General features: G+C 42.5%; 1 protein-coding gene across 2 annotated transcripts in view; it reads left to right on the forward strand.

Annotated features, from left to right (window-relative positions):
* Positions 1-23,365, forward strand: part of ebi (transducin beta like ebi) — a 100,425-nt gene that overhangs the window by 44,538 nt on the left and 32,522 nt on the right. For both annotated transcript variants that reach the window (XM_071685247.1, XM_071685246.1), the window contains 2 exons: positions 3,266-3,404; positions 21,759-21,920. In XM_071685247.1, the coding sequence (XP_071541348.1) occupies positions 3,266-3,404; positions 21,759-21,920 (301 nt within the window). The remainder of the gene's footprint in view (positions 1-3,265; positions 3,405-21,758; positions 21,921-23,365) is intronic.

Genomic DNA, 23,365 nt, shown 5'->3' on the forward strand with positions numbered 1-23,365 from the left:
AACATCTTTTTATCCTCCCTAAAATTTAATGATACTCTAACTTTCATTTGCCCTCTTTTTCACCTCCTGCACCTTTCTCTTGACCTCCTGCCTCATTCTTTTATACATCTCCCAGCCATTTGCACTATTTCCCTGCAAAAATCATCCAAATGCCTCTCTCATCTCTTTCACTATAATCTTACTTCATCCCACCACTCACTACCCTTTCTAATCTGCCCACCTCCCATGCTTCTCATGCCACAAGCATCTCATTCCTTCCTCACTCCCCTTACGTCATTTGATCTCACCTTTTTCCATTCTGCACTCAGTTTCTCCTGGTACTTTGTCAGACAAGTCTCCTTCCCAAGCTCACCTACTCTCACCACTCTCTTCCCCCCAACATTCTCTCTTCTTTTCTGAAAACCTCTACAAATCTTCACCTTCGCCTCCACAAGATAATGATCAGACATCCTTCCAGTTGCACCTCTCAACACATTAACATCCAAAAGTCTCTCTTTCACATGCCTATCAATTAACATGTAATCCACTAATGCTCTATGGCCGTCTCTCCTATTTGCATACGTATACTTATGTATATCTCTCTTTTTAAACCAGATATTCCCAATCACCAGTCCTTTTTCAAGACACAAATCTGCAAGCTCTTCACCATTTCCATTTACAACACTGAACACCCCATGTACACCAATTATTCCCTCAACTGCCTCATTACTCACCTTTGCATTCAAATCGCCCATCACTATAACCCGGTCTCATGCATCAAAACTACTAACACACTCACTCAGCTGCTCCCAAAACACTTACCTCTCATGATCTTTCTTCTTATGACCAGGTGCACCAATAATCACCCATCTCTCTCAATCTACTTTCAGTTTTACCCATATCCATCTAGAGTTTACTTTCTTACACTCTATCACATACTCCCACCACTCTTGATTGAGGAGTAGTGCTACTCCTTCCCTTTCTCTTGTCCTCTCACCAACCCCTGACTTTACTCCCAAGACATTCCCAAACCACTCTTCCCCTTTGCCCTTGAGCTTTGTTTCACTCAGAAGCAAATCATCCAGGCTCCTTTCCTCAAACATACTACCTATCTCTCCTTTTTTCTCATCTTGGTTACATCCACACACATTTAGACACCCCAATCTGAGCCTTCGAGGAGGATGAGCACTCCCCATGTGACTCCTTCTTCTGTTTCTCCTTTTAGAAAGTTAAAATACATATATGCGTCTGTGTGGGCGTTTATGTATATACATGTGTATGTGGGTGGGTTAGGCCATTCCTCTTATGTTTCCTTGTGTTACCTCACTGACGCAGGAGACGGCGGTTAAGTATAATAATAGATAAATGAATAGACTGAGCGTGAACGAATGTGGCCTTTGCTGTCTTTTTGTAGCACTACCTCGCGCACATGTGGGTGGAAGGGGTTGTCATTTCATGTGTGGCAGGGTGGCGACGGGAATGAATAAAGGCAGCAAGTATGAATTATGTACATGTGTATATATGTATATATATATGGATACATTGAAATGTATAGGTATGTATATGTGTGTGTGTGGATGTGTATGTATATACATGTGTATGTGGGTGGGTGAGTTGGGCCATTCTTTCATCTGTTTCCTTGCGCTACCTCGCTAACGTGGGAGACAGCGACAAGGTATGACAAGTAAATAAAATAGATAAGTAAGATGGAGGGAACGAGAAGTGGGAGACCAAATTGGAGGTGAAAAGATGGAGTGAAAAAGATTTTAAGTGATCGGGGCCTAAACATGCTGGAGGGTGAAAGGCGTGCAAGGAATAGAGTGAATTGGAACGATGTGGTATACCGGGGTCGACGTGCATGTGAAGCGTCTGGGGTAAACCATGGAAAGTTCTGTGGGGCCTGGATGTGGAAAGGGAGCTGTGGTTTCGGTGCATTATTACATGACAGTTAGAGACTGAGTGTAAACGAATGTAGCCTTTGTTGTCTTTTCCTAGCACTACCTCGCACACATAAAGGGGGAGGGGGTTGTTATGGCATATGTGGTGAGGTGGCAATGGGAATGAATAAAGGCAGACTATGAATTATTGTTTCCCTGGGGATAGGGGAGAAAGAATACTTCCCACGTATTCCCTGCGTGTCGTAGAAGGCGACTAAAAGGGGAGGGAGCGGGGGGCTGGAAATCCTCCCCTCTCAATTTTTTTTTTTTAATTTTCCAAAAGAAGGAACAGAGAAGGGGGCCAGGTGAGGATATTCCCTCAATGGCCCAGTCCTCAGTTCTTAACGCTACCTCGCTAACGCGGGAAATGGCGAATAGTTTGAAAAAAAAAAAATGAATTATTGTACATGTGTATATATGTGTATGTCTGTGTGTGTATATATATGTATACGTTGAGATGTATATGTATGTATATTTGCGTGTGTGGACGTGTATGTATATACATGTGTATGAGGGTGGGTTGGGCCATTCTTTCGTCTGTTTCCTTGCGCCACCTCGCTAACGCGGGAGACAGTGACAAAGCAAAGTAAATAGAATAAGTTTAAGTATATCAGGAAAAGTGTATATAAGAGTGGTGACTGATAGAATGATGAAAGTGACTGAATACAGAATATTTCTCATGACCCTGACCTATGCAGCTGAAGCATGGACTTGGAGTAAGTAACAAAGGTCATGAATACAGGCTGTGGAAATGAGCTATTTGAGAGGAGCATGTGGTATGACTAGATGGAATGAAGAAAGACTTGAGGGGGTGTATGAGAGATGTGGTATGACAGGGAATGCAAAGGGAATGGATTATGGAGTGGTAAAATGGGTGAAGTGTAATACTTTGAGGTAAAGGCTTGGGCATGTGGAAAGAATGCAAGATAAGGAGCTTATGAGGTGAGCTGATGTGAGAGGAATACCACCTGTGACTTGGGAAATTAGAGTGGAACAGTACTGGAGGGAGAGAAATAATGGAAGAATGTGTGGAATGATGTGAGGGAGGGAGGCATGCAAAGACAGGGTTAAGTAGAGACTCTGCTGTGGCCACTCCCTTGACGGGAGTACCTGGAAGGACTAGGCATTCGAGATATAGATAGAATAGGTAGTGTACCAAATGAACATAGAAAAAGAGTTGTGGCTGTGCCAGAGGTGATTATCAGTGGTTCATTATTTTTAGAGGAATATATACAGCCGTAAGATGAAAGTTTTATATTGAAGTGTTCATTTTCTGCATTGGAGGTGAAATTGAAAAATTTGATTTGACATATTTGTTCAATTTTACATTGGTAATATTTTTGCTGCAGGTCAGGAGACAGCACTGCACGTATATGGAACATGAATGATAGTACCACATCTCCAAACCAGCTAGTTCTTCGGCACTGTATCCAAAAGGGTGGCACAGAGGTCCCTAGCAACAAGGATGTAACTTCACTTGACTGGAATGTAAGGCATTGGATATGTAGATATGTTTGCAATATGGCTACCATTAGCACAGATTCCCTTAGACCAGAGGCAGAGTTTAACCTCACAGAACAACAGTACTTATACATGGTCCTGATTGATGCAGCATTACCTCAAGAGATTTCTTTAGTTTATGATATTCCAAAGGTAATATTTCGTATGTGTATGGTTTTATTTGGCCATATTTACTTTTTCTTCTTTACGTCCATGCAGTGAAGTCCTCAGTGAGAGGAATTTCCATGTACACCACAAGGATTGGTTAAGCTCCTCTGAGGATGAGATTGGTACAGCCAAGGCCTTTCTTAATATGTACAGGGTCTTCTGACAACAATCTTGTTTCTTTCACTTTTGATTGGTTGTGCTCATGCTTTAGCTTCCTCTCAGAATTACAGTTTTTTGGCTCTCTTGGAGAACTTGTTATATCTGCAAGGCTTCTCTATTGACTTTCCCAAGGAATGGTAATGTTACTTCGGTTGGGATGCCTCATGTTGTGCTGAATTCCTAAAGGAGGTTATTCTGGATTGGATTTGAGTCCTTTGTCCCATCTTCTACTAAATCTCTCTCCACACAGTCATATTATGATCATTATGGCTCTGATTCATTTATCAGGGACAGAGTGTAACAGGTCATGTAACTCTTCCCTTGTCCAGAATCCCATTTCACTTTCATTTCCACCAGGAATCACTGCGAAGCTGTTTTTTTAAAGTCAAGCACATCTTCGTGGAAAAAGAAGTGTTGACTACTATTGCTTATTGTCTTTCAATTCCTTAACCAAAGGTATCTCCAATAACCTCCATAATTCCTCTCCTTCAGCAAAAGCAATCTAAAGCTAATTATCTAACTCATAGAGCTGCAGTTTTTTATATCTCTTTTTCCTAATTCAACTATGGATGAATCTACTGCTAGTGCTCCTATCCCATCTTCTCTACCACTAAACTTATTCCATTCTATGTATTTTTCTCATGTAGGGTCGTCTGAGTACTCTTCCAGCTTCAGTTAAACAAGGCATGTGGCCTAGATGGCATACTCCTTAAGTCCAGAGGAGAGTGCCTCATAGCTAGCTTTGATCTTTACTCACCTATTTTCCCTTATCCAAAAATCCCAGACTTTACTCACCTATTTGAAACATGATTTGGTACAGTACATCCCTAAGAAGGAGACTGCTCTAACAACCCCATGTTTTATCTCATTGATTACAATACTGCTGTCTCCAAAGTCTTTGAAAATCTCCTTAACTATCATTTTCTCAAACACTTTGAATCCCTATTACTTACTTTACCATCAATTTAGATTTTGCAGCGCCAGGTCTACTGGTGATCTCTCCTGTGTGGCTTACCTCTGGTGTTCCTTTATTAGAGAACTTGCTGAAATACTTGTTACAGCCCTTGACATTTTCAAAGCATTTGACCCAATTTTTTTCCAATGGTTTTCCTTTTCTTTCTGTTTCCTAATGCACAGCTTCTCTTCTGGCTGTTCCATTACAGTTTTCATTGATAGTGAATTCCCCCTCTTAGCTTATCAATAGTGGTGTTCCTCAGGCTTCTGTCCCATTGCCTAAGCTCTCTCTTCTCTGTACATGATAATTTCTCTTCAGCTTATAAACTCTATCTCTCTACTTATATTTGTCTTTCTATCTCTGTATCTATCTATCTGTATTTTTGATGACCATTCCCTCTAGGAACTCCCTCAAGGGAGTGGACATGGCAAAAGTCTCTCCATAAACTGGTGAGCTCTTGTGCTGCTTCTTGTCTGTAGTGCCTTGCACTTAACAGGCAGCTGACAAAGGGCAACTCTTAGTTGATGATTCTGCTTTTAACACTTTAACTATCTATCTTTATCTCTGACACCCATTCCATCTAGGAACTCCCATCAAGGGGTGGCCACACAAAAGAGTGTCCACTTATCCCTGTCCTTACATTCCTCCCTGGCATACACCATTCCATGCATTCTTCCTGTTTCTCTCCCTCCAGTATGCCTCCACCCTATTTGCCCATGTCACTGGTGGTCTTCCAGTCACACCAACCCCTTTAATTGTACTATCATACACTCCTTGTAAGCTCCCAGTCTTGCTTTCTTTCCACATGCCCAAGCCACCTCAAAATTTTGTGTTTCACCCTTTCTGCCTCTCCACAATTCACTCCCTTAGCATTCTTTGCGATACCACATCTCTCATACACCATTTCATTTCTTCATTCCATCTAGTCACTCCACATGCTCATGCTCTTCTCAAATAGCTCATTTCCACAGCCTGGATTCTTGACCTCTGTTCCTCATTCCACGTCCATGTTTTGGCTGCATAGGTCAGGGTTGGAAGGACTGTGCTATCCCCTAATCCTCTTCTCACTCCCATACTTACACCTCTACCCTTCATTATTCTATTAAGGGACCCAATGACTCTTCTACCCTGTACTTCTCTTTCTATCTCTACTTCCATATCACCACACTTACCCAAGACAGCTCCCAGATACTTAAATTCCCTCACATCTTCCAGTCTTTCTGTCTATTTTTCTGTATCTGTGATGCCTATTCCATTTGAAACTCCCTTAAAGGGATGGCCACAGCAATAGAGTCTTCATAACTGAAGAACTCCAGTGCAGCTTCTAAACCTTCAGTGCCTTACCCTTAAGCCACTGGCAGAGGGCAACTCTAGCACAGTGTTTGCAGAGGCTCCTACCTAATTTTCCTAATTACTACTATCTAATGCTCCTACCTCCTACTTTTACGTAGTGTTTCTACCTAATGCTCCTGCCTAAATGTCCCTTGTCCTACTTGTATCTACTGCTCGTACCATTTTGCCAAAAGGCGGGGCTAGCGCATGGTCCTCACTGTAGGAAAATCGAGTTATGAGGAATAAGCTGTGTGAGTTAAGTGATGTCATTTGTTACAAACGACAAGGAGCAATTGTATGTTTGTTGACAGAATGCCAATAGTCCACATGTTAGTGAGGCAGAAAAAAAAGATGGCTACCTGGGTCAGAGGAGTGCAGCTTGACAACCACTAAAGGGCTAGCTGACTATGCAGATACCCTTCCAATGCCCGGCCAGTTAATGCAGGTTGTTGGCTGCCTGCCAACTACTATCTGTCATGTGTAATGCGCCAAAACCACAACTCCCTATCCACATCCAGAACCCACAGCCTTTCCATGGTTTACCCCAGATGTTTCACATGCCCTGTTTCAGTCGATCGAGAGCATGTCGACCCCAGTATACCACAGCGTTCCAGTTCACTCTATTCCTTGCACGCCTCTCACCCTCCTGCATGTTTAGGCCCCAAACACTCAAAATCTTTTTCACTCCATCCCTCCATCTCCAATTTGGTCTCCTGCTTCTTGTTCCCTCCACCTCAGACACAAAAATACTCTTTGTCAACCGTTTCTCACTAATTCTCTCCATATGTCCAAACCATTTCAGCACACCCTCTTCTGCTCTCACAACAAAATTCTTATTATTACACCTCTCTCTTACCCTTTCATAACTTAATTGATCAAACCACCTCACACCACTTATTGTCCTCAAACATTTTATTTCCAGCACATCCACCCTCCTCTGTACCACCCTTTGTATAGCCCATGCCTCGCAAGCATATGATATTGTTGGAACTACTATTCCTTTGGACATACCCATTTTTGCTCTCAGAACCATCGCCCCCTCCTCCACCCCATGATTGCCTCCACTTCCATGGTTCCATTTGCTGCTAAGTCCTTTTCCAGATATCTGAAACACTTCACTTCCTCCAATTTTTCTCTATTCAAACTCACATCTCAACTAACTTGTCCCTCAACCCAGCTGAACCTAATGACCTTGCTCATATTCACATTTACTCTGAGCTTTCTCCTTTCACACACTTTTCCAGACTCGCATGTACTCTCAACTTTCTCCTTTCACACACTTCTCTAAACTCAGTCACCAACTTCTGCAGTGCATCTGCAGTGCATCACTCAAATGATCCACCAATATTGTATCATCAGCGAACAACAATTGACTTATTTCCCAGGTCCTCTCATCCCCAACAGACTGCATACTTGCCCCTCTCTTCAAAACTCTTACATTTACCTCCCTAACAACCCCATCCATAAACAGATCAAATATCCATGGGGACATAACACACTCCTGCCACAGACCGGCCTTCACTGGGAACCAATCACTCTCCTCTCTTCCTGCTTGCACACATGACTTACACCCTTGATAAAAACTTTTCACTGCTTCTATCATCTTATCTCCCTTTCCATATACTCTTAAGACCTTTCACAAATCATCTCTATCTCCCCCCCTCCCATCACATACCTTCTCCTGATCCATAAATGCCACATACAAATCCATCTGTTTCTCTAAGTATTTCTCACACACATTCTTCAAAGTAAACACCTGATCCAAACATCCTCTTCCACTTCTGAAGCCCTTCCCCAATCTGATGCTATGTACATGCCTTCATCCTCTCAATCAATACCTTCCCATACAATTTTCCAGAAATACTCAACAAACTTATGCCTCCGTAGTGTGAACACTCACCTTTATCCCCTTCGCCTTTGTACAATGGCACTATGCATGTATTCCGCCAGTCTTCAAGCACTTCACCATGATCCATACATTCATTGGATATCCTTACCAACCAATCAACAACACAGTCACTCCCTTTCTTGATAAATTCAACTGCAATACCATCCAAACCTTGCCTTGCCAAATTTCATTTTCCTCTTCTCTCTTCACCAAACCACTCTTCTTGACTCTTTCACTTCCACCCCCTTTTTAAGTGAATTCAACTGCAATACCATCCAAACATGCCACCTTGCCAGATTTCATCTTCCTCAAGGCTTTCTCCACCTCTTCTCTCTTTACCAAACCACTCTCCCTGACTCTCACTTCACACACCACCCCGACCAAAACACCCGACATCTGCCACTCGTATCATCACACGCATTCATCGAACCTTCAAAATACTCACTCCACCTCCTCCTCACTTCATCACAACCCCTCCTTGCCCCCTTCACTGATGTTCCCATTTGTTCTCTTGTCTTATGCATGTATTTACCTCCTTCCAAAACATCTTTTTGTTCTTAAAGTTTAATGATTCTTTCTCACCTCAATTCTCATTTGCCCTCTTTTTTTGGCTCTTTTACCTTCCTCTTGACTTTCTGTTGCTTTTTCTTCTACATCTCCCCGTCATTTACACTCCTTTCTTGCAAGTATCATCCAAATGCCTCTTTTTTCACAAATAACTGCTTCTTCATCCCACCACTTACAACCCTTTCTAATCTGCTCACCTCTCACCTTTCTCATGCGACATGCCTCTCTTGCACATGCTATCACTGCTTCCCTAAATACTTCCCATCCCTCTCCGACTCCTGTCACGTCATTTGCTCTCACCTTTTGCCATTCTACACTCAATCTCTCCTGGTACTTCCTCATGCAAGTCTCCTTTTCAAGCTTTTTTGCTCTCACCACTCTCTTCTTCCTGATGTTTTCTCTTGAAAACCTCTACAAATCTTCACCTTTGCTTCCAGAAGGTAGTGATCAGACATCCCACCAGCTGCTCCCCTCAGCACATTAACATCCAAAAGTCTCTCTTTTACACCCCTATCAGTTAACACATAATCCAGTAATGCCCTTTGACCATCTCTCCTACTCACTTATATATACTTGTGTATATCTCCTTGTATTTTTTTAACTTTCTAAAATGGGAAACAGAAGAAGGAGTCACGCGGGGAGTGCTCATCCTCCTCGAAGGCTCAGATTGGGGTGCCTAAATGTGTGTGGATGTAACCAAGATGTGAAAAAAGGAGAGATAGGTAGTATGTTTGAGGAAAGGAACCTGGATGTTTTGGCTCTGAGTGAAACGAAGCTCAAGGGTAAAGGGGAAGAGTGGTTTGGGAATGTCTTGGGAGTAAAGTCAGGGGTTAGTGAGAGGACAAGAGCAAGGGAAGGAGTAGCAGTACTCCTGAAACAGGAGTTGTGGGAGTATGTGATAGAATATAAGAAAGTAAATTCTCGATTGATATGGGTAAAACTGAAAGTTGATGGAGAGAGATGGGTGATTATTGGTGCATATGCACCTGGGCATGAGAAGAAAGATCATGAGAGGCAAGTGTTTTGGGAGCAGCTGAATGAGTGTGTTAGTGGTTTTGATGCACGAGACCGGGTTATAGTGATGGGTGATTTGAATGCAAAGGTGAGTAATGTGGCAGTTGAGGGAATAATTGGTATACATGGGGTGTTCAGTGTTGTAAATGGAAATGGTGAAGAGCTTGTAGATTTATGTGCTGAAAAAGGACTGATGATTGGGAATACCTGGTTTAAAAAGCGAGATATACATAAGTATACTTATGTAAGTAGGAGAGATGGCCAGAGAGCGTTATTGGATTACGTGTTAATTGACAGGTGCGCAAAAGAGAGACTTTTGGATGTAAATGTGCTGAGAGGTGCAACTGGAGGGATGTCTGATCATTATCTTGTGGAGGCTAAGGTGAAGATTTGTATGGGTTTTCAGAAAAGAAGAGTGAATGTTGGGGTGAAGAGAGTGGTGAGAGTAAGTGAGCTTGGGAAGGAGACTTGTGTGAGGAAGTACCAGGAGAGACTGAGTACAGAATGGAAAAAGGTGAGAACAATGGAAGTAAGGGGAGTGGGGGAGGAATGGGATGTATTTAGGGAATCAGTGATGGATTGCGCAAAAGATGCTTGTGGCATGAGAAGAGTGGGAGGTGGGTTGATTAGAAAGGGTAGTGAGTGGTGGGATGAAGAAGTAAGAGTATTAGTGAAAGAGAAGAGAGAGGCATTTGGACGATTTTTGCAGGGAAAAAATGCAATTGAGTGGGAGATGTATAAAAGAAAGAGACAGGAGGTCAAGAGAAAGGTGCAAGAGGTGAAAAAAAGGGCAAATGAGAGTTGGGGTGAGAGATTATCATTAAATTTTAGGGAGAATAAAAAGATGTTCTGGAAGGAGGTAAATAAAGTGCGTAAGACAAGGGAGCAAATGGGAACTTCAGAGAAGGGTGCAAATGGGGAGATGATAACAAGTAGTGGTGATGTGAGAAGGAGATGGAGTGAGTATTTTGAAGGTTTGCTGAATGTGTTTGATGATAGAGTGGCAGATATAGGGTGTTTTGGTCGAGGTGGTGTGCAAAGTGAGAGGGTTAGGGAAAATGATTTGGTAAACAGAGAAGAGGTAGTAAAAGCTTTGCGGAAGATGAAAGCCGGCAAGGCAGCAGGTTTGGATGGTATTGCAGTGGAATTTATTAAAAAAGGGGGTGACTGTATTGTTGACTGGTTGGTAAGGTTATTTGATGTATGTATGACTCATGGTGAGGTGCCTGAGGATTGGCGGAATGCGTGCATAGTGCCATTGTACAAAGGCAAAGGGGATAAGAGTGAGTGCTCAAATTACAGAGGTATAAGTTTGTTGAGTATTCCTGGTAAATTATATGGGAGGGTATTGATTGAGAGGGTGAAGGCATGTACAGAGCATCAGATTGGGGAAGAGCAGTGTGGTTTCAGAAGTGGTAGAGGATGTGTGGATCAGGTGTTTGCTTTGAAGAATGTATGTGAGAAATACTTAGAAAAGCAAATGGATTTGTATGTAGCATTTATGGATCTGGAGAAGGCATATGATAGAGTTGATAGAGATGCTCTGTGGAAGGTATTAAGAATATATGGTGTGGGAGGCAAGTTGTTAGAGGCAGTGAAAAGTTTTTATCGAGGATGTAATGCATGTGTACATGTAGGAAGAGAGGAAAGTGATTGGTTCTCAGTGAATGTAGGTTTGCGGCAGGGGTGTGTGATGTCTCCATGGTTGTTTAATTTGTTTATGGATGGGGTTGTTAGGGAGGTGAATGCAAGAGTTTTGGAAAGAGGGGCAAGTATGAAGTCTGTTGGGGATGAGAGAGCTTGGGAAGTGAGTCGGTTGTTGTTCGCTGATGATACAGCGCTGGTGGCTGATTCATATGAGAAACTGCAGAAGCTGGTGACTGAGTTTGGTAAAGTGTGTGAAAGAAGAAAGTTAAGAGTAAATGTGAATAAGAGCAAGGTTATTAGGTACAGTAGGGTTGAGGGTCAAGTCAATTGGGAGGTGAGTTTGAATGGAGAAAAACTGGAGGAAGTGAAGTGTTTTAGATATCTGGGAGTGGATCTGGCAGCGGATGGAACCATGGAAGCGGAAGTGGATCATAGGGTGGGGGAGGGGGCGAAGATTCTGGGAGCCTTGAAGAATGTGTGGAAGTCGAGAACATTAACTCTGAAAGCAAAAATGGGTATGTTTGAAGGAATAGTGGTTCCAACAATGTTGTATGGTTGCGAGGCGTGGACTATGGATAGAGTTATGCGCAGGAGGATGGATGTGCTGGAAATGAGATGTTTGAGGACAATGTGTGGTGTGAGGTGGTTTGATCGAGTAAGTAATGTAAGGGTAAGAGAGATGTGTGGAAATAAAAAGAGCGTGGTTGAGAGAGCAGAAGAGGGTGTTTTGAAATGGTTTGGGCACATGGAAAGAATGAGTCAGGAAAGATTGACCAAGAGGATATATATGTTGGAGGTGGAGGGAACGAGGAGAAGAGGGAGACCAAATTGGAGGTGGAAAGATGGAGTGAAAAAGATTTTGTGCGATCAGGGCCTGAACATGCAGGAGGGTGAAAGGAGGGCAAGGAATAGAGTGAATTGGATCGATGTGGTATACCGGGGTTGACGTGCTGTCAGTGGATTGAATCAAGGCATGTGAAGCGTCTGGGGTAAACCATGGAAAGCTGTGTAGGTATGTATATTTGCGTGTGTGGACGTATGTATATACATGTGTATGGGGGTGGGTTGGGCCATTTCTTTTGTCTGTTTCCTTCGCTACCTCGCAAACGCGGGAGACAGCGACAAAGCAAAAAAAAGAAAAAAAAAATCTCTTTTTATTCTAGGTATTCCCAATCACCAGCCTTTTTTCATCACAAATCCACAAGCTCTTTACCATTTCCATTCATAGCACTGAATATCCCATGCATGCCAATTATACCCTCCACTGCCACATTACTCACCTTTGCATTTAAATCACCCATCTGTAATACCCAATCTCATGTGTCAAAACTGCTGACATACTCACTCAGCTGCTTCCAAAACACTTGCCTATCAACATGTTTCTTTTCATGACCAGATGCATAAGCACCAATAATCCTCCACTCCTCTCCATCCACTTTCAGTTTTACCCACATCAGTCTAGAATTTACCTTCTTACAATCTGTCACAGACTCTCACAGCTCCTGCTTTAGGACTAGTGCTTCTTCTTCCTTAACTCTTGTCCTCTTGCCAACCCCGAACTTTACTCCCAAGACTTATGCAAACCATTCTTCCCCTTTACCATTGAGTTTCATTTCACTCAGCGCCAGAACACCCAGGTTTCTTTTCTCAAACACACCACCTGTCTCTCCTTTCTTCTCATCTTGGTTACATCCACACACATTCAGACACCCCAGTCTGAGCCTTTGAACAGGGTGAGCACTCACTGCTTGACTCCTTCCTCTTTTTTATATTTTTATTTATTTATTTTTTATTTTGCTTTGTTGCTGTCTCCCGCGTTAACGAGGTAGGGCAAGGAAACAGACGAAAGAATGGCCCAACCCGCCCACATACACATGTATATACATACACGTCCACACACGCAAATATACATACCTATACATCTCAATGTACACATATATATACACACACAGACATATACATATATACACATGTACATAATTCTTACTGTCTGCCTTTATTTGTTCCCATCGCCACCTCGCCACACATGGAATAACAACCCCCTCCCCCCTCATGTGTGCGAGGTAGCGCTAGGAAAAGACACCAAAGGCCCCATTCATTCACACTCAGTCTCTAGCTGTCATGTAATAATGCACCGAAACCACAGCTCCCTTTCCACATCCAGGCCTCACAGAACTTTCCATGGTTTACCCCAGACGCTTCAGATGCCCTGGTTCAATCCATTGACAGCACGTCGACCCCGGTATACCACATCGTTCCAATTCACTCTATTCCTTGCACGCCTTTCACCCTCCTGCATGTTCAGGCCCCAGTCACTCAAAATCTTTTTCACTCCATCCATCCACCTCCAATTTGGTCTCCCACTTCTCCTCGTTCCTTCCACCTCTGACACATATATCCTCATGGTCAATCTTTCCTCACTCATTCTCTCCACATGACCAAACCATTTCAAAACACCCTCTTCTGCTCTACTCAACCACACTCTTTTTATTTCCACACATCTCTCTTACCCTTACATTACTTACTCGATCAAACCACCTCACACCACATATTGTCCTCAAACATCTCATTTCCAGCACATCCACCCTCCTGCGCACAACTCTATCCATAGCCCACGCCTCACAACCATACAACATTGTTGGAACCACTATTCCTTCAAGCATACCCATTTTTGCTTTCCGAGATAATGTTCTCGACTTCCAAACATTCTTCAAGGCTCCCAGCATTTTCGCCCCCTCCCCACCCTATGATTCACTTCCGCTTCCATGGTTCCATCCGCTGCCAGATCCACTCCCAGATATCTAAAACACTTTACTTCCTCTAGTTTTTCTCCGTTCAAACTTACCTCCCAATTGACTTGACCCTCAACCCCACTGTACCTAATAACCTTGCTCTTATTCACATTTACTCTTAACTTTCTTCTTTCACACACTTTACCAAACTCAGTCACCAGCTTCTGCAGTTTCTCACATGAATCAGCCACCAGTGCTGTATCATCCGCGAACAACAACTGACTCACTTCCCAAGCTCTCTCATCCACAACAGACTGCGTACTTGCCCCTCTTTCCAAAACTCTTGCATTCACCTCCCTAACAACCCCATCCATAAACAAATTAAACAACCATGGAGACATCACACACCCCTGCTGCAAACCCACATTCACTGAGAACCAATCACTTTCCTTTCTTCCTACACGTACACATGCCTTACATCCTCGATAAAAACTTTTCACTGCTTCTAACAACTTGCCTCCCACACCATATATTCTTAAAACCTTCCACAGAGCATCTCTATCAACTCTATCATATGTCTTCTCCAGATCCATAAATGCTACATACAAATCCATTTGTTTTTCTAAGTATTTCTCACATACATTCTTCAAAGCAAACGCCTGATCCACACATCCTCTACCACTTCTGAAACCACACTGCTCTTCCGCAATCTGATGCTCTGTACATGCCTTCACCCTCTCAATCAATACCCTCCCACATAATTTACCAGGAATACTCAACAAACTTTTTTTTTTTTTTTTTTTTTTTTTTTTGCTTTGTCGCTGTCTCCCGCATTTGCGAGGTAGCGCAAGAAACAGACAAAAGAAATGGCCCAACCCACCCCAATGCACATGTATATACATACGTCCACACACGCAAAATGTACATACCTACACAGCTTTCCATGGTTTACCCCATACGCTTCACATGCCCCGATTCAATCCACTGACAGCACGTCAACCCCGGTATACCACATCGCTCCAATTCACTCTATTCCTTGCCCTCCTTTCACCCTCCTGCATGTTCAGGCCCCGATCACACAAAATCTTTTTCACTCCATCTTTCCACCTCCAATTTGGTCTCCCTCTTCTCCTCGTTCCCTCCACCTCCGACACATATATCCTCTTGGTCAATCTTTCCTCACTCATTCTCTCCATGTGCCCAAACCATTTCAAAACACCCTCTTCTGCTCTCTCAACCACGCTCTTTTTATTTCCACACATCTCTCTTACCCTTACATTACTTACTCGATCAAACCACCTCACACCACACATTGTCCTCAAACATCTCATTTCCAGCACATCCATCCTTCTGCGCTCAACTCTATCCATAGCCCACGCCTCGCAACCATACAACATTGTTGGAACCACTATTCCTTCAGACATACCCATTTTTGCTTTCAGAGATAATGTTCTCGACTTCCACACATTCTTCAAGGCTCCCAGAATTTTCGCCCCCTCCCCCACCCTATGATCCACTTCCGCTTCCATGGTTCCATCCGCTGCCATATCCACTCCCAGATATCTAAAACACTTCACTTCCTCCAGTTTTTCTCCATTCAAACTCACCTCCCAATTGACTTGACCCTCAACCCTACTGTACCTAATAACCTTGCTCTTATTCACATTTACTCTTAACTTATACCTCTGTAATTTGAGCACTCACTCTTATCCCCTTTGCCTTTGTACAGTGGCACTATACAAGCATTCTACCAATTCTCAGGCACCTCTCCATGAATCATACATACATTAAATAACCTTACCAACCAGTCAACAATACAGTCACCCCCTTTTTTAATAAGTTCCACTGCAATACCATCCAAACCTGCTGCCTTGCTGGCTTTCATCTTCTGTAAAGCTTTTACCACCTGTTCTCTGTTTACCAAATCATTTTCCCCAACCCTCTCACTTTGCACACCACCTTGACCAAAACACCCTATATCTGCCACTCTTTCATCAAACACATTCAACAAACCTTCAAAATACTCACTCCATCTCCTTCTCACATCACCTCTACTTGTTATCACCTCCCCATTAGCCCCCTTCACTGAAGTTCCCATTTGCTCCCTTGTCTTACGCACTTTATTTACCTCCTTCAAGAACATCTTTTTATTCTCCCTAAAATTTAATGATACTCTCTCACCCCAACTCTCATTTGCCCTCTTTTTCACCTCTTGCACCTTTCTCTTGACCTCCTGCCTCTTTCTTTTATACCTCTTCCACTCATTTGCATTTCTTCCCTGCAAAAATCATCCAAATGCCTCTCTCTTCTCTTTCATTAATAATCTTACTTCTTCATCCCACCACTCACTACCTTTTCTAATCAACACACCTCCCACGCTTCTCATGCCACAAGCATCTTTTGCGCAAGCCATCACTGCTTCCCTAAATAAATCCCATTCCTCCCCCACTCCCCTTACCTCCTTTGTTCTCACCTTTTTCCATTCTGTACTCAGTCTCTCCTGGTACTTCCTCACACAAGTCTCCTTCCCAAGCTCACTTACTCTCACCACTCTCATCACCCCAATATTCTCTCTTCTTTTCTGAAAACCTCTACAAATCTTCACCTTTGCCTCCACAAGATAATGATCAGACATCCCTCCAGTTGCACCTCTCAGCACATTAACATCCAAAAGTCTCTCTTTCGTGCGTCTATCAATTAACACGTAATCCAATAGCGAGGCGTGGGCTATGGATAGAGTTGTGCGCAGGAGGATGGATGTGCTGGAAATGAGATGTTTAAGGACAATGTGTGGTGTGAGGTGGTTTGATCGAGTAAGTAACGTAAGGGTAAGAGAGATGTGTGGAAATAAAAAGAGCGTGGTTGATAGAGCAGAGGAGGGTGTTTTGAAATGGTTTGGGCACATGGAGAGAATGAGTGAGGAAAGATTGACCAAGAGGATATATATGTGTCGGAGGTGGAGGGAACGAGGAGAAGAGGGAGACCAAATTGGAGGTGGAAAGATGGAGTGAAAAAGATTTTGTGTGATCGGGGCCTGAACATGCAGGAGGGTGAAAGGAGGGCAAGGAATAGAGTGAATTGGATCGATGTGGTATAACGGGGTTGACATGCTGTCATTGGATTGAATCAAGGCATGTGAAGTGTCTGGGGTAAACCATGGAAAGCTGTGTAGGTATGTATATTTGCGTGTGTGGACATATGTATATACATGTGTATGGGGGTGGGTTGGGCCATTTCTTTTGTCTGTTTCCTTGCGCTACCTCGCAAACGCGGGAGACAGTGACAAAGCAAAAAAAAAAAAAAAAAAAATCTCTCTTACCCTATTATTACTTACTCGTTCAAACCACCTCACACCACATATTGTCCTCAAACATCACATTTCCAGCACAGCCACCCTCCTGTGCACAAGTCTATCCATAGCCCACACCTCGCAACCATACTGCATTGTTGGAACCCCTATTCCTTCAAACATAGCCATTTTTGCCTTCCGAGATAATGTTCTCGACTTCAACACATTCTTCAAGGCTCCCAGAATTTTCACCCCCTCCCCCACCCTATGATTCACTTCCACTTCCATGGTTCCATCTGATGCCAAATCCACTCTCAGATATCTAAAACACTTCACTTCCTCCAGTTTTTCTCCATTCAAACTTACCTCCCAATTGACTTCACCCTCGACCCTACTGTGTACCTAATAACCTTGCTCTTATTCACGTTTACTCTCAACTTTCTTCTTTCACACTTTTTACCAAACTCAGTCACCAGCTTCTGCAGCTTCTCACATGAATCAGCCACAAGCGCTGTATCATCAGTGAAAAACAACTGACTCACTTCCCAAGCTCTCTCATCCACAACAGACTGCATACTTGGCCCTCTTTCCAAAACTCTTGCATTCACCTCCCTAACAACCCCATCCATAAACAAATTAAACAACCATGGAGACATCACACACCCCTGCTGCAAACCTACGTTCACTGAGAACCAATCACTTTCCTCTCTTCCTACACGTACACATGCCTTACATCCTTGATAAAAACTTTTCACTGCTTCTAACAACTTGCCTCCCACACCATATATTCTTAATACCTTCCACAGAGCATCTCTATCAACTCTATCATATGCCTTCTCCAGATCCATAAATGCTTCATACAAATCCATTTGCTTTTTTAAGTATTTCTCACATACATTCCTCAAAGGAAACACCTGATCCACACATCCTCTACCACTTCTGAAACCACACTGCTCTTTCCCAATCTGATGCTCTGTACATGCCTTCACTCTCTCAATCAATACCCTCCCATATAATTTACCAGGAATACTCAACAAACTTATACCTCTGTAATTTGAGCACTCACCTTTGTCCCCTTTGCCTTTGTACAATGGCACTATGCAAGCATTCCACCAATCCTCAGGCACCTCACCATGAATCATACATACATTAAATAACCTTACCAACCAGTCAACAATACAGTCACCCCCTATTTAAATAAGTTCCACTGCAATACCATCCAAACCCGCTGCCTTTCGGCTTTCATCTTCTGCAAAGCTTTTACTACCTCTTGTCTGTTTACCAAATCATTTTTCCTAACCCTCTCACTTTGCACACCACCTCGACCAAAACACCCTATATCTGCCACTCCATCATCAAACACATTCAGCAAACCTTCAAAATACTCGCTCCACCTCCTTCTCACATCACCACTACTTGTTATCACCTCCCCATTAGCTCACTGAAGTTCCCATTAGTTCCCTTGTCTTACGCACTTTATTTACCTCCTTCCAAAACATCTTTTTATTCTCCCTAAGATTTAATGATACTCTCTCACCCCAACTCTCATTTGCCCTCTTTTTCACCTCTTGCACCTTTCTCTTGACCTCCTGCCTCATTCTTTTATACATCTCCCACTCATTTGCATTATTTCCCTGCAAAAATCGTCTAAATGCCTCTCTCTTGTCTTTCAGTAATAATCTTACTTCATCCCACCACTCACTACCCTTTCTAATCTGCTCACCTCCCACGCTTCTCATGCCACAAACATCTTTTGCGCAAGCCATCACTGCTTCCCTAAATACATCCCATTCCTCCCCCACTCCCCTTACCTCCTCTGTCTCACCTTTTTCCATTCTGTACTCAGTTTCTCCTGGTACTTCCTCACACAAGTCTCCTTCCCAAGCTCACTTACTCTCACCACTCTCTTCACCCCAATATTCTCTCTTCTTTTCTGAAAACCTCTACAAATCTTCACCTTCGCCTCCACAAGATAATGATCAGACATCCCTCCAGTTGCATCTCTCAGCACATTAACATCCAAAAGTGTCTCTTTTGTGCGCCTATCACTTAACACATAATCCAGTAATGCTCTCTGGCCATCTCTCCTACTTACATACGTATACTTATGTATATCTCTCTTTTTAAACCAGGTATTCCCAATCACCAGTCCTTTTTCAGCACATAAATCTACAAGCTCTTCACCATTTCTATTTCCAACACTAAACACCCCATGTACACCAATTATTCCCTCAACTGCCACATTACTCACCTTCGCATTCATATCATCCATCACAATAACCCGGTCTCGTGCATCAAAACCACTAACACACTCATTCAGCTGCTCCCAAAACACTTGCCTCTCATGATCTTTCTTCTCATGCCCAGGTGCATATGCACCAATAATCACCCATCTCTCTCCATCAACTTTCAGTTTTACCCATATCAATCTAGAGTTTACTTTCTTACACACTATCACATACTCCCATCACTCCTGTTTCAGGAGTATTGCTACTCCTTCCCTTGCTCTTGTCCTCTCACTAACCCATGACTTGATTCCTAAGACATTCCCAAACCACTCTTCCCCTTTACCCTTGAGCTTTGTTTCACTCAGAGCCAAAACATCCAGGCTCCTTTCCTCAAACATACTACCTATCTCTCCTTTTTTCTCATCTTGGTTACATCCACACACATTTAGACACCCCAATCTGAGCCATCGAGGAGGATGAGCACTCCCCGTGTGACTCCTTCTGTTTCCCCTTTTAGAAAGTTAAAATACAAGGAGGGGAGGGTTTCTGGCCCCCCACTCCCGTCCCCTTTAGTCGCCTTCTACGACACGTGAGGAATGCGTGGGAAGTATTCTTTCTCCTCTATCCCCAGGGATAGAAGCAGTAAAAGTCCTTGCATGTGGGTTCTTTGATTCCTTGTCTTCTAGCATAACCTAATTGTTGGTTGTGGGATTCTGTTCTTCATTATTGAACATGACCTCATGAACAAAACTTCTTCAGCTACATGAAAAAGAAATCCGTGGTAACAGAATGTTTATGTCAAGATAGGCATTCAGAAGGCCCATCGTTGATGTTGACTCTTTTGGTGTCTTGCGTCAGTATTATGCTGTTAATGTGTTTCTCTGAGTTCATATGTGGAATGATTTCACAGGATGTCCTGATCATGGAGTTTTAACTGTTAACCAGTTTTTTCTCTCTCCCACAGCTATATCCATGGGAGCCTGTTTCTCACTTGTTGGATTTGGGGATTCAGTGGCATAGAGCTTGAAGTAGATGATGCAACCTGAGTTCTGGAAGCCTTTTAAGCTTGTTATTCTCCACAGCTGATATCTCAAGCTTTATAGAACATATAAGTCTTCATTTAGGAGCCTGTGTCAAAGTTGTACGTCAGCATTTATAGAACCTATGTCTTGGTTTTGGAGCCTGTGTCAGAGCTCTAGATCAAGATTTATAGAACCTATCAGTCTTAGTTTAAGAGGCATTGTTGAAGTTCTGGATCTTCAAAATTCCATGTATAAGTTCTCAAATCCTGCTTAGCCTTAGATATGTCGAGTGCTTATTTCACAGGATTTCCATATTTTTTCAGTTTTATACTCTGTGTCCAATCACTTGAAGTGGAAACTCTTTTCAGTTCTTCCTTAAAGAGTTTGAATATTCTTTTTTTTTTTTTTGAAGTTCCTTTTTGTGCCATCATGAATTGTCAAGGCTAGGGATGGTACAAGTGTGCTCTTTGGCCCTATGATGCCACCCCAGTTCACTTTGAAATTCCTCTTTATATCGCCATTGATGCGATGAGCAGAGTTGTGAATTGTAACATAATGTCTAGCCCCTCATGGCCTGTAAGAATTGTATGAATCGTGTTGATCATCAGATGTTCTAGGGGAAGATATTTCAATATCCAGGGATCTTTACACATCCTTTGTTATGGAATAGTTCTGCATGGGTTTCGGAGACCCATTTTTTGAACACTTTTTCGTCTGTTGTTGGTGGCCATGAGCTTGGGAAGGCAGCCTTTTTGAAAAGTTTCTTGGTGAGATCTTTGGTTGTTACTGTAGCATAGTGATCAGTAATACCTTACTCAAGGCATAGTATTGTTTTGGTTTGGCCTTGGGGTTGCCATTGTTAAGACCAAAGGACCCATGTTCATATATTTCCAAGTCTCACAGGAGAAAGCAACCCTGGAGAGAAATACAGTGCAGGTTTTGAAGTACGAAAAACTCTCCACAGCAGTGTCCTATGAGCATTTACCCAGTTGTCTTCCTCACCCTTCCTTCCCCACCCATTCAGATCTTTCTCTTATCACCATTGACCACCATTGCATTGGTGTTTGTGTTCTGAGAGTATTAAGGTATATTTCAGATGATTACATAGGGATAATGATATTGCTGAGGTAGGGTTGTTGATTGATCAAGGCACAGACCCAAGTAGAGTTATGCATTTATACTATGTAACAGGTGATGAACAAAGGGCAAAAGTTGTATGCCTCACTGATAAGATGGGGTTATGAAGTCTCTAACCTCTAGGGGTTCAAAATTTGTATCATGCTTAATGGTACACCATCTCAGAAAGAATTTCATATCTCAAAACTTTTTTCTTTTTTTAAGTGTGATGGAACTCTCTTGGCGACTGGATCTTATGACGGTTATGCAAGAATCTGGATGACTGATGGGCGCTTAGCATCCACCCTGGGCCAGCATAAAGGACCAATTTTTGCTCTGAAATGGAATAAGAAGGGAAACTACATCCTCAGTGCCGGAGTTGACAAGGTACTGTAGTAGATTTGTTCCTTTGTTATGTTGATTTAACTCTGTGTGGTCATAAGTAGTGTATGATAATGATTTATGAATACCTTACATCCCTGTTCTACCTAAAAGCTTTTATTTTTCTGTAGTGTATTTGATACTTTTAATAGTATGTAACAAATGAGAGAGTTTTGATGTGCTTTTTGTTCCTAATACTAGAATTTTACCAACTGTCCATAAAACAAAAACTCTGTAGAGAGTTTGGAATATATGAATTTTAACCTATGTATGAAACATGTTTATGGCATTTAAATCCATTTACTTGCATTTTGCTTTATATGGGTCTCTAAAGTTTATCATGTGTTTGCAGGTTTGAGCATATTGATTGTGGAATCTTTTATTTAGACTGTTGGTAGAGATGACGGGCTTGATATTTAGGATGTCCAATATATTGAAAAGTTGTCTGAATGAAGATTCAGCCATCAGGTATCCAGCTTTTTTGATAGCTTTATGTACCTTGACATATTTTTTGCAATTACTATATTAGATTGCCACCAGTGCATAGGTTTAGTTGGGAAAGTACACCCTTGCATTTACCTCCCTAACCATCCCATTCATAAACAAATTAAACAACCATGGGGACATCAAACACCCCTGCCACGGAATGACCTTCACTGGGAACCAATCACTCTCCTCTCTTCCTACTTTTACACATGCCTTACATTCTTGATAAAAACTTTTCACTGCTTCAAGCAGCATACCTCCCTCACCATATACTCTTAAGACCTTCCACAAAGCGTATCTAACAACCCTAACATATGCCTTCTCCAGATCTATAAATGCCACATTCAAATCCATCTGTTTTTCTAAGTATTTTTCACACACATTCATCAAAGCAAACACCTGATCCACACATCCTCTACCTTTTCTGAAACCACACTTCTCTTCCCCAATCTGATGCTCTGTACATGCCTTCACCCTCTCAGTCAGTACCCTTCCATACTGTTTACAAGGAATACTCAGACTTATGCCTCTGTAGTTTGAACACTCACCTTTATCCCCTTTGCCTTTGTACAATGGCACTGTCCATGCATTTTGCCAATCCATGATCCATGCATATATACATATGAATATCCTTACCAACAAATCAACAACACAGTCACCCCCATTCTTAATAAATTCATGTGCAATACCATCCAAACCTGCCACCTTCCTGGATTTCATCTTACACCAGGCTTTCACCATCACTTCTCTCTTAACCAAACCATTTTCCCTGGACCTCTCACCTGGCACACTACCCCGACCAAAATGCCCTTCATCAAACACATCAACAAACCTTCAAAATACTCACTCCATCTCCTCCTCACTTCATTGCTACCTGTAATTGCTTCTGCACTTGCCCCCTTCACTGATGTTCGCATTTGTTCTCTTGTCTTTCACACGTTATTTACCTTCTTCCAAAAGATCTT

This window comes from Panulirus ornatus, chromosome 39 (genome assembly GCF_036320965.1).
Source record: "Panulirus ornatus isolate Po-2019 chromosome 39, ASM3632096v1, whole genome shotgun sequence".
NCBI lineage: Eukaryota > Metazoa > Arthropoda > Malacostraca > Decapoda > Palinuridae > Panulirus > Panulirus ornatus.